Source organism: Toxorhynchites rutilus, chromosome 1 (assembly GCF_029784135.1).
Source record: "Toxorhynchites rutilus septentrionalis strain SRP chromosome 1, ASM2978413v1, whole genome shotgun sequence".
Taxonomy (NCBI): domain Eukaryota; kingdom Metazoa; phylum Arthropoda; class Insecta; order Diptera; family Culicidae; genus Toxorhynchites; species Toxorhynchites rutilus.
The window spans coordinates 17259928-17272971 of NC_073744.1; the positions used below are offsets into that span (position 1 = coordinate 17259928).

Consider the following 13044-nt stretch of genomic DNA (forward strand, 5'->3'; position numbering starts at 1 on the left):
CGTATTGCTGACTCTTATTAAAACCATTTTCCATAGATATCCGATATTTTTTACTGAAACTCTATAACATAAAATTGTTTTCAGACACAATTTTAACATGAGATCCACCACCGCCTGCAAAAAAAAAGAGTTTTTCATCTACATAGAATGATAATTTAACCCGAAGAAGTTAATTTTCATTCATAATTTTTATTTTACACACTCATTCCGCCTGAAAATCAATCAATGTCGTCAACGCGAATGAGCATTATATTGAATCCAGCGTTGGAAGTAATGCTGTTTCTCGATTATATCAGCACTCTCGATGTTAATCTGGTGTTAATGATGAAATTTTTAAACTCTTCGATATGGTCGCTGAACAGACCACATGATGTAATGAGATTTCGGTACATTTCAGCGGAGTAGAAACTCAAAATCGATTACTATCACTACCGTTATGGTAATCTTATGTATCTATATTTGTATTTGCGACTTCTTTCATCCCACCTTGTGAGCCCTTTTCTCCATTCAGTAGTAGATGCCTTCGACAACTTCAACTTTAGGTGACAGTTGGAACGATTTGGAAAGCAAATCATAACTTGAGTAAAAAAGTATAAAAACAACTACCGGAGGCTACCTATCTAACGCAAACATACTTCCACTTTTCGCTAACACACAAATCCAACTCGCCCAACTGAAGCTTGGTGGTGAAAATTATCATCCAAAGAGAATTCAATTAATGCCAAACTACACCCTATTTAGTTTCCTTCTTAGCGGCTGCCTGCTTCATTGCCCTCGACCGAATGTTCTCCATCGTATTGAGTGTGATTCTTCGCGCCGCGGATTGGGACGCAAATACGATCAGATCGAGGCCTGCTAGGAACAGGGCGTGCGGGTAGTAACCGGTCGTGTGTTTAGCGATTCCTACCGTGTTGAGTGCGTTCGACACGAACGTTTTGGGCGAACAAGCCATCCAAGTGGAGCGACGAATCTTGGACATGTTGGTGGCCACCGGACCTGGCAGCACACACTGCACGATGACCCCATGTTTGGCGTACTCCGACCCCAAATCATCACTGAATTTGTCCACGAACGATTTGGTGGCCCCGTAGACGCTCAGCATCGGTGACGGTATAACGGCCGCGAGGGATGAGATATTAATTATGACGCCTTTCCTGCGTTCGACCATCCCGGGCAGGAAGAGTTTACACATCCGGATGACGGAGAAGATGTTGCAGGTGATCACATTGGTCACGGTTTTCTCCTGGTCGGGCAGGGCGAGGAAGTATTCCGGGTTGGAGTAACTCATGCCCACATTGTTGACCAGTACACCAATCTCGAGACCGGCCGTTTGCTGCTCGATCGCTTCGTAAATTTCCGCTCCACCCGTGAAGTCGGCGACGATAATCTTCGTTTGGACCTTACTCTCGGATTCTGCATAACGGGGAAAAGATATGATTAGTCGACAGTGTAATTTTTCTATTTTGTGTGTCTTGCCAATCTCTTTAGCGATATCCTCGAGCTTGGAGAGAGTCCGGCTGACCAGCACCACATTGAGGCCCTTTTTAGCAAGCTTGAAGAAAGAGAAGGGAGGCAAAAGGTTTTTTTGTGAGTAAAAGGTAAAGAAAATGAATGCGATCGAGCCGGAACCACCGAGACGAGGCGCGGCGAAGTGTTTTCTTTTGTTGGATGCTCTATGGCTGCACTTTCACCTATATTTGTCGAGATGGCTTTTCTTTTAGAGTACGATTGGCATGTCACTATTTTCCTAGTGAGTGAGAAAGTTTCATCGGCGATGTGATGGAATGGGATTTTTCCGCTTCAATCAATTATCAATTTACTGTTTAACGGTTTCACATTATAGCTTTAACGTTGAATCGCACGAAATCATCGATGATTTGCATTTGCGAATAATGTTTACGCAATGATTTTCAATTGCTTAGCGGGAGTGACAGGAAGCTTTTGACTTTTTTTCTCTCGTATGCATGATAGCGAGTCGATCGTTGAACCGATCGTACTGTTGAATGTGGTAATGAGAATTAATTGAGGATGTTTCAATTCTATTCCGTTTTCTTTTTGTTAAGAGAAAAGTGGGATTCAAATGAAGGGTTCGAAAAGTTTATACCCATGGATTATAAAGATTACCATATGAACATCAACAATATTTATTGCAGTGTGATTCGTGTTGTTGTGACAACGTTTTGACTCACTAAAAACATATTTTTTCTAGTTTTCATGCATAAATCCAGCGATTTCTGATAAGCAAACGATGTCAAAGTAAGATTGAGAAAATTTCCTACGTGAATCATTAGTTGGAGAATATTTTATGGTTGAATTCGTTTGTTACCAGTTCAATACTTTTGTAATCTGACTTTTTGTGGTTTCCGACTCTTGAACATTAATATCATATTTTCAGTTCCGTTTCAACACATACAAATTGACTTTGTTCTATGATTTTTCAACAAAAGATGAACATAGATTCCAGTATATTCAATTTTTCAAAAAACTCGCAAGAACCTTGCAAATATCGGCATTCATTGTGTGACGTGACAACAGACTTTGAACGAAAAAACAGGATCCACAAAGCGTTGTCACGTTACAAAATTGTTACCGATCAATTAATAATCGACGGTCACAATAGGTTGTCCGTGTCAAATATTTTCTGTTCAGTGTGTAAGTAAAATTTGTTTGGTTGTGAGTTGCCATTGTTTTGCACGGAGAAAAGACTCTCCCGACAAACTTGTATTAGTTGTTATGGATATCATTATTATAAAGGGTGTGTCCCATCAAATTGCATCACGGAAAAAACGCTGTAGAAATTTAATTTTTAGGATTTATATCTTCAGCTTTCTCTCTCACGCTAAAGGTCACGAGTTCAATTCTCACTCCCGACATTCTTCCAAAAATGGAAGTAGAAGTGACGAACCAGCCAAATGAGTTGAAAGTCACTATAATACAGATAAAAAAAAATAAAAAAAAAAAAAAATCTTCAGCTTTCGCTTATAATCAGATAAGAGTGTATAGATCACGTTGGCCATGCTTCACTGTCAATTTTTCGTAAATTTGGAAAAATGTCGTCGAACGAAAAAGAGCGTCGTGAATTAATCCTGTGCACTCATTTCGAGAATCCGGAGTTGTCACATCGGGACATCGGTAAGATGCTGGGAATCGTCCAATCCACGGTCAGCAGAGTACTAAAACGATACTTCGAGAACCTAACCATCGACCGGAAGGTGAAAAACGGCAAAAATGGATGCTCCGTCAGTGAAAAAGATCTCAAGCGCGTAGTTAAGCAGTTTAGACGTGATCCGAGAAGTTCGGTCCGGGATGTCGCCAATAAGCTGAATTTGTCAAGTTCATTCGTCCAGCGGACCAAGCAGCGGGAGGGCCTGCGTACATACAAGGTTCAGAAGGCTCCTAACCGCGACGAAAGGCAAAACATGGTGGGGAAGACGCGAGCCCGGAAGCTGTGCACCGAAATGCTGACGAAGCCGCATTGCCTGGTAATGGACGACGAAACCAACGTCAAAGCGGACTTTCGTCAGCTGCCGGGCCTGTTGTTCTTCTCCGAAGAGGACAAATTCAGCGTTCCGGAGGAGATTCGCAAGCAGAAACTATCCAAGTTTGCCAAAAAGTACATGGTGTGGCAAGCGATCTGCTCTTGCGGAAAGCGGAGCGCCCCCTTCGTGATGACCGGCACGGTAAACGGGCAGGTTTACCTTAAGGAGTGCCTACAGAAGCGCTTACTACCACTATTGAAGCAGCACGAGGGCCCGACCATCTTCTGGCCGGATCTCGCTTCGTGCCACTATTCAAAGGACGTGTTGGAGTGGTACGAAGCCAACGGGGTCACCTTCGTGTCAAAGGAAATGAACCCGCCCAATGCGCCGGAGCTTCGCCCAATAGAGAAATATTGGGCGATTATGAAGCAGGCCCTCCGGAAGAACCCAAAAGTTGTCAAATCGGAGGCGGACTTCAAGAGAAAATGGATTTCTGTTCAAAAAAAACTACAACCTGACGTTGTACAGAACCTTATGGACGGGGTAAAGAGGAAGGTGCGAGCATACGGGCTTGGGCTCGAAGTATGAATAAAAAGAAAATGCCAAAAGTTGTTTAATAGTTTTTATTTTGCTGTCTAAAATTTTCAAAAGGATCGGTCTACTGGGCGAATTTCTACAGCGTTTTTTCCGTGATGCAATTTGATGTGACACACCCTTTATTATAGATCTGGGTATTTAAAATACTTATTTTATCTTTTTAAAACATATTTTTGAGATTGCCTACTTGAAAATATGCAAAATCATTAAATTCGCACCAACCAAATATTACGATTCATAAAAACAGAAATTAGGAAAATCCGAAATTTTAAAATATTTTGCAACTCTGGCATCTTCATGTCATGGCTTCGTTCTTGGACGGCGAAGAAGAGTAAGAAGCCAGTTGTCTGATCTTATCTTAGGTTGTGACGGGTCTGATTGTTGTTAAATGGTTGGTTACCTTGGTTAATAAAAATCGATGTAAACCGACTAACCCGACATCAGGTCGACATGGTTTGACATCCGGCGAAAAAGACATCTGTCATGATTGAAAGATGTCCTTCCGGTGCAAATGAGAGGAGATGGGAGGAGGAAAGGAGCTGGAGGAGAGGAAATAAGTTGATTTGGAAGGAGAGATTGGGGGACTCGTGGAGAAACTTAGAAGATAAAAGGAAGTTTATAAATTTATTGAGAAGGAGTGAAAGACACCCAGCTTAATGTTTGCGTATAACTTTGCACATGATAAGTTACATATAAATTCGTATCAAATCACAATCGCATAAAATGTCAATCAAAATATTTATATGCGTACCAAATTTGGTATATACGTATATTGCCTCCACTTTTGCGTGTATATGCTAGTTATATGCATCATATAACACACAAATGTGTCTGGGTTGTATGTATATCGCCTTCAATTATAGCTATTCATACGACTTAATGTTTGCTGGGCATTGTATTGGAAAGCTGAAAAAGTAGAGTAGAAGTAAAGAGTCGTGGAAAAAGTGAGTGGTAGTGTGAAGTGGAAGAAGCTGGAGATTCCAAATGCTTATAACTCGGACATTTCTTACTGTGTCGGAAAGATGTTTGCATCAACTGATAGGGAATATTTCTACGCATCTATCGGAATTAATAAAATGGTGTTTATCATTAGATAAACAATTGAATAACTGTAAAATGTTAAGCGTTATCTGAACGCCCAAACTACCTCGTTTTGATTGGCCCGATGTATGGTTTCCCCAACACAGCCATCGTAACCAAGTAGCCGTGGGGAAATTGGCATTGCAAATACATGTAAGTCGGGGGTATTTTTGTTCCGACTGAAATGTGTTTCCCCAACACAGACTTCAAATCCATGGAGCGTGGGAAAATTGGCATTGCAAATTCAAAGAAGTCGGGGGCACTTTTGTTCCGACTTTCCCCAACACAGACACAGAACCAAGGTGTCTGGGGAAATCGGTTTTGCGTTTACCTTTTGTACTCGGCTTGCATTTGTGCATGCTAGAATATGTTTCCTGAACACGGTATAAGTTGAAGTTGTGGATTCATGCAAGCCGGGGATACTTCTGCACCCGCATGTTTCTTTTTTGCACTCCGAAAAGTGTCTTCCTAACACGGACTACAAAAACGGGTACGAACACAATGCTTTGGCTCGGTTATTCAAGATTGCATTGAAGGATATGCCTTCATATCTTCTACTCACTGAATTTCTGGCACTGAGTACCTGAATTTCATCAAATCAAACAAATTCGCGGTTCGAGAAGTACGTACACTTGAGAGATGCAAACTTCAGAGGAAAATGTAAAATAAAATATTCGTTTGATAATTATACCAAACGTAAAAGGACTAGTAACGAAGAACATAATCTATCACAATGCATGAATTGACCTTACATGGAATGTATCTCTTTACTTACAAAGCAAATATATTGAATTTGATTGAATTCGGAAGTTGTTTTATTCAATCAATATAAACAAATGATTGCTAAGCTAAGCTAGTCCCACGTCAACTGTGCGGTTATATCATAGATATTACCCAACCTTTTTTATGTTAGTTCTATCCTGAATACTTCCCACTTTCTTCTGAGATTTCCCCTTTTTCTTCCAAAGGTCCAACCTATAGCGGAAGGTGGTCCTAACCCAACCGATATTGATCTGGTTGTATCACAGGAACGGTGCTTCCTACCGAATTTTCAGTAGTGTCAAATGAAAGGTGTCACAATACTGACAATTTGATATTACGGTGACTTTTTCCTTACTCTCTTCATGCTGGTGTTTTAGTGCCATTTTGCGATCTCATTGCTTCAAAAACAGAGAAAAAATTGTTTTGATTTGTATGGAAAATGAATTCAATTTTCATTTAGATTGCGACAAATTAAAAAATAAGGCTTTTTTTCTTCATTTTGAATGAAAATTTTGGAAAAAAAAAGTCGAGGTGGTCCTGAACCGACCCCCATTTTTAACTTCGTAATTATTCCAAACATTCACTCTGGCACTTGCCATTAACGGCTCACACAAGCCAGGCGCATCGGGCTACGTTCACTACCGCTAGTTTTGCTATCAGAATCTATCTATCAGGAATTCGATTAACTCTATGCATTTGCATCAGAGTTGCCATAATAAAATCTACGTTTTTGTAACAGTGTATTTGAAATGTTTTTTCCCGAGTAGTTCAATAATTCCCCAGTAACTTTGCTCTACATTATATTTTAATCAAGCATCTTGATTTCGAGTAACGGTTTTTTTGAAATAAAAAGTTCAATGTTTCTGCATACGCCTTTATAAAAAATCAGTCATAATTAAAACAGACTAACTATGATTTTGGGAATTTTTCATCATATGTAAATTTTTTTTATTTGCCCTCCATTCACCCCCATCTCGAAGATACTCTTATTTGAGGATCCTAGAGTTGGGTTCCAGTAATTTTTTGACGTAGAACTCCGTCTTTCAGGAAAAGTGCCAAATCAGAAAACAGGTCACGTTTTTATGAAATAAAGTAAACGTTAATAACTATGTTCACTCTGAACGAATTCTCATGATTTGCATACCAATCGAATCGGAAACTCTCTAAGATTTGTTTGATATGCTATACATTACAATTCGCTAATCTCTAAATGGTTTAAATTCATGAAAACTGGAAGAACTTCTTTTTTTCCCATACATTTGTTAGGGTCGATTTGTGTGCTAACCCTACTCGTATTTCGAATGCTTATAACTCGAACATTTCTTAACAGATCGGAAAGATGTTTGCATCAATTGATAGGAAATATTTCTACGCGTCTATCACAATTAACAAAATGTTATTTTTCATGAAATGAACAATTGAATAACTGTGAAATGTCAAGCGTTATCTAAACGCCCTAACTGCCAAGTTTTGATTGACCCGATTCACGGTTTCCCCAACACAGACTTCAAAATTGATGTACCTGTGGAAATCCGCTTTGCAAATATACATGCGAGTTGGGGGTATTTTTGTTCTCACCGAGCTGTGTTTCACTAACACGGACACCAAAATCAATGTGCCTAGGGGAATCCGCTTCGTCAAAACATGCAAGTCGGGGGTATTTTTTTCCACTGAGCTGTGTTTCTCTAACACGGACTTCGAAATAATGTGCCTGAGGGAATCCACTTTGCAAATATATGCAAGTCGGGTGTATTTTTTGGTGTTGAGTACTTTTGTACTCGCTTGTCGTTGTGCAGACCGGAATGTTTTCCTAAAACGTACTTTTGAACTGAGAAGCCTGTGAACATCGTTATTTCAAATACCAGAGGTGAATGAACTTTCGCGGTTCGAGAACTACGTAAACATGAGATGTGCAATAATTTCAGAGGGATTGTAAAACACAATGATCGTTTGACAATTCCGTTCACATATTTTGGTAGTCTTAGGCATCATATCAAACATAAAAGAACGTTCATCAAATTTATTTGTAACGAAGAACATAATCTATTACAAAAATTTCGATGCATTCTAAAATAATATTTGAAGTGGTAAATAAGTGGATTGCATAATGTAATTACGTAGTTCTACGTCGAAAATATGTGGTCGTGTCCTAAATACAACCCCTTATTTTTTTTAAAAAGAACACAAACAAACATTTGAGTAATTCCAAATGAAATCGACAAATGACAAAACATGAATATTTTTGATTCGAATGAAAGTGTGTATTCCGTTTGGGTTAGAGGAAATATGAGTTTTCCATAGCAATTGGGAATTTTTTGACTTAAGTGTAACTTTTGAAAAATGCGTATCGATTTGAGTAAGAGAAATCTTTGATAATTTATATCTCAAAAACTATGAGTCGTACCGAAATAGTGTATTAGAAATAGTTATAGAGTATTGATGGTTGAATATCATCAGGATTCATAATTTGTGATTAAAAATGACTGCTAACATACAAAAACTCGAAGTTTCGAAAATTCCTAAAAATTTGATGTTCCGCAAAGTTTGTCAAAAAAAGTTTTACCACCTTGGGCCCATTTTTTAAATTTTCTACATGACTTCTATTTTATATGAAAAAATTGAAAAAAAAAATTAAAAATACATATTTTTTATATCGGAAATTAAAATTTTATTTTGTAAATAAAAAAAGAGTACTAATTTTTCTTCTCAGTGTATATTTTTTTCAAATTAAGCCAACAATACTCTATAACTCTTTCTAATACACTATTTCGGTACGACTCATATTTTTTGAGATATAAATTATCAAAGATTTCTCTTACTCAAATCGATACGCCCTTTTCAAAAGTTATGCTTGAGTCAACCATGATGATGTATTCGGAAAAGTTGTTGGAAATTATAAGCAAATTCATTAAATTTCATGAACATGACGGTATAACACGACAAACATATTAAAAGGGATTATTTACTATAAAAAAAGACAATAAATTAGAAATATTTGTTTAAATATTTCGAGAATGGCTACACCTAGAAGGAGATTGGTAATAACCTTTTTTGTTTTAAATCACATCAGTATTCATAATTTGTGGCTAAAAATGATTGTTAGCATACAAAAATTCGAAGTTTCAAAAATTCCTAAAAATTCGATGTTCCACAAAGTTCGTCAAAAATAGTTTTACCATCTTAAATTTTCTGCATGATTTCTATTTTGTATGAAAAAATAAAAAATATATATATTTTGGATATTGTAAATTGAATTTTTATTTTGTAAATAAAAAAAAGAGTACTAATTTTTTTTCTCAGTGTACATTTGTTTCATATTCAACCATCAATACTCTATAACTCTTTCTAAGACACTATTTCGGTACGACTCATAGTTTTTGAGATATAAATTATCAAAGATTTCTCTTACTAAAATCGATACGCCCTTTTCAAAAGTTACGCTTGAGTCAAAAAATTCCCAATTGCTGTGAAAAACTCATATTTCCTCCAACCCAAACGGAATACACACTTTCATTGGAATCAAAAATATAAGAGTTTGCGGGTAATTCGTCCCCTTGCTATAAATAGTAGAATAAGTTGAAATGTAAATACACTTTAGATATACGAATAGATTTATGAAATGAGTGTTCATCAACATTGTTACAATTTCCTTATATCCCATCCTTCTCCTAAAAATATGTCACCCTCCTAAACTCGAGTACACCGCGAGTAATCGGTTTTCCACCTTACTAACCATAGATGTAAGAAAATTGTTTATATATATAGTTTTAAAATTATATTTAAGAATTCGGCTCCTTTAAACTTAAGTGACTGAGCCTGTAAAAATAAACGAATTAATAAAAAAAAAATATATATAAGTTTTTAAAATCTGCATTTTTAGGACGATTTCATTTGGAATTGCTGATTTACAAACGAGGTGAGTGGACGAAAACATGCAGAACAAAAATTTATGGACATCAGAAAAAAATAAAATATTTTTTTTAAGGGACCTATAAAATAAGAGGAAAAAACATTAAAGTTCACAAAATAGAGTACTGGCAAGCATACAACGATACATGGCTTATTGTGGTTTATCAATCTATATTACGAAAACATTGGCCATTGATGTTGTTTTAAATTCTTTTTAAAATTATCAGAACGTGTGATAATTTGAATTTCAGATGGCAAGGCATTAAAACGAGATGGTCCATAAAACAGAATGCGTTGCTGACCAACATTAGTTGCTGCTCTACTTCGCATTAAATTTTGTGCTTGTTATGTGATGTGTTGATGATTTACTGTAGGTATTGTCAAGTTATGGTGAATATTATTGTCATTTATAACGCTGTGGATAAGTTTAATAGTCTGAAATTCGCGTAGACCAAGAAGAGGCAGTATTTTATAAGAATCGTCGGAATATAAGTCTAACGTTGGTTGGAGGATTGGTGGTCTGTATATTATTTTCAGACACCTATTTAGCAACAATTGTAGTTTTTTAAGTTTCGTGTTACAAGCATGTCCCCAAACCACTATTCCATATTGCAGTAATGAGTGAATACATGCAAAATAAAATTTGTTCAACGGTCTCTGTGATACTAAGTAGGATACTCTCTTCAATATACCACGAATTGTTCTTTCCAAAGAATTTATTTGTTGTGTCCATGATAAACCTGTGTCTAAATATATTCCAAGGTATTTAAAATGGTTCACCTTGTCAATCGAAACATTCCCAAACTTTGGGTCGGGACAAGCGAGATTTTTTTCCTTGGGGGGTGGAAGAACATGTATTTAGTTTTTGACAAATTTAGTGACAACAGTTTTTGTTGAAAATACCTACAAAGAACAGCCAGATTATTTTCTATATTAGATACGACGGTTCTAGAGTCAGAGCATGGATAAAACAATGCTGTGTCGTCAGCAAACATTCTAGCAGTTCCTATTAATGGTAGTTTTTACCGGTTGGTAGTTCTAGTGTTAAACACGCCCTTCTCAAGAGTTAAATTTAATTCAGTTTATGTAATTCATATTATAACTCGTGTTTATTTAGATAACGTTATAGTTGATTTCCTAAAACTTGACCTAAAATTTGATTTTTTGGAACATAATCCCGTGGAATGGGTCTAATTGCGTTTGAAGGTAGCGATTTATTTCTAACAAAAGCATTGAAATTTAACTTATCAAAATTTTATGCCTCGAAAAACTATAACTTCTTCAACCCATAAATCGACTTAAAGATAGAGTTGTAGTTGCGGATGGCGAATACTTTGAATTATTTGATTTGGTAAACAAGTGAATCTTAACATACCCAAACTTTGATAGGTTCAATTGCTCTCAAGAGTGGTATGTTGTGATCAATTTAAGGGTTTCCCCTATTGAACCAACTCCATGGGGTTTTGAAACCCATGTGATTTACTTTGCCTTTTTTGCCAGTTGTCCGGTGGGTTGCCCTCAACTCATTATGTTATTTCATCTCAGAATAATAGCATCTTCACCTCTTGAGCTTCACCCTCAACCGGAAAAACCCTTTCAATGACATTGAACTTCGTCGTACAGATTTCTAGCCACCGCTGGTTCTATGTCTCGTTTGCATCGTGTTGCATGCATGTGTGAATTTGCAAACCGCGCAGCAATCAGGCAGCAACGCTAAATGGCGAAAGATCAACACATCATCCATTAAGCGTTGGAATGCGCGCACTGCTGCTCCATGGCGATAAAACAAGCAAGTAAATATCGACTAAATAAAACAAAAAAAAACACTCGCGCACTCGCGTTTGGTTCGGTTCGGTTCGATCGCAGGTCGAAAGGGCGCCGTTGAAAGTCTGTGGCGCAAATGTCTGTTCGACGACGAGAAAATACTTACGGCTTTGGCGTAGGCTTTGCCAATTCCATCGGTTGCTCCGGTAACCACTGGAAGAAGAAAGTTGATGGAAATGTGGTTAATATGGGTGTCATTCGAAGTCAATGTATGCTGTGATTGGATTTTGTGTTGACGGTAATGCGGAAATTTGTTAGGCTAATGTTGATAGACCCCGCAGACATTTTGTCGACCGATAGTTAAGTCGGGTTGGCCTGCTCGTGCAAAAACCGACCCATCTGAATCGGTGTAATGTGCGCATATGCATACCTCTCTGTTCTGATTAAAAAGCCGTCCAAACTATCGGTCGATAACAAGTCTGCAGTCTGTGGGGGCTCTTATAAATCACGCACGAGCGCTGGAAAGACGTGGAAAATGGGCTGAATTCAATTCCTGTTGAAGTACGTGAATTATTGAACTCGTGCTATGAGTCGATCTAATCTTAATACGTGACAAACCACAATATCTGACGTCGAATAACTTCTCGTACGCAAAAAAGGATCAATCTCAAGCTTTAATTTAATCGTTATTTGAGTGTCTCCCTTCCGTCAGGCAGCGAATAGAAAAAAGTTCATCGGCGGAAGAAATGTTAAACGTTGTGAATACTAATTTACGATTATGGCGTGTGAATAATAGTACTACACTTCACTTGCCTACCGATGATTAACAACTGATTTACGTAATAGTGACTGGCTTGATGTAAGCATTTGCACTAAATTATTTTTCGCAGGGGTCAAACCGATCAGCCCTTGGGTGGGCCGGTTAAGCAGGTAGTTACCTTGAAAAGTGGCAAGGATGTATCTGAACTGTGACATTCCTTGAGCTTTGTTTTCAGGGATTATTTTACGCGGTGACGTAAGCTGTACGATCACCGTAATCACGATGATGATTATTGGTGACCATCGACCGGTAGAGGCAGTAATTAGTTCAACTTTGTTTTGTCTACGGTAGTCTAATTACGGGATTGAGAACTACCACATCGATTATAATTGGTGTGTTGTGATAAACTTCTTCCCATGGGATGTTGATCATGTTAAAACAAAAAAAAATTAAATCAATGTTGGAAGCTATTTTTCTTTAAGTAAGCTGCTATTGAGTATAGAAGATGTTTCAGTTGACATCGCTCATTGCTTTTGGAACCGCTGACATTAAGTTCGACCGTGAGTTCAATCCAAGGAGCTTTGATTGATTCATCTTTCAATGGCCCTTTTTCAAGGCTAGAGGCGAACGAACTGTATAGTTTAACACCCTGATCGCCCCGTCACCCAGATCTGGGTGACGGGTGTATTTCCT

General features: G+C 37.7%; 1 protein-coding gene across 2 annotated transcripts in view; it reads right to left on the reverse strand.

The window, feature by feature from the left end:
- Positions 1-419: 419 nt before the first annotated feature.
- The window catches only part of LOC129762430 (very-long-chain 3-oxoacyl-CoA reductase), a 31463-nt gene continuing 18838 nt past the window's right edge, over positions 420-13044 (reverse strand). For both annotated transcript variants that reach the window (XM_055760666.1, XM_055760665.1), the window contains exons 3-5: positions 11758-11804; positions 1477-1552; positions 420-1413 (exon numbers count right to left, since the gene is read on the reverse strand). In XM_055760666.1, the coding sequence (XP_055616641.1) occupies positions 734-1413; positions 1477-1552; positions 11758-11804 (803 nt within the window). In that variant the 3' untranslated portion in view covers positions 420-733. The remainder of the gene's footprint in view (positions 1414-1476; positions 1553-11757; positions 11805-13044) is intronic.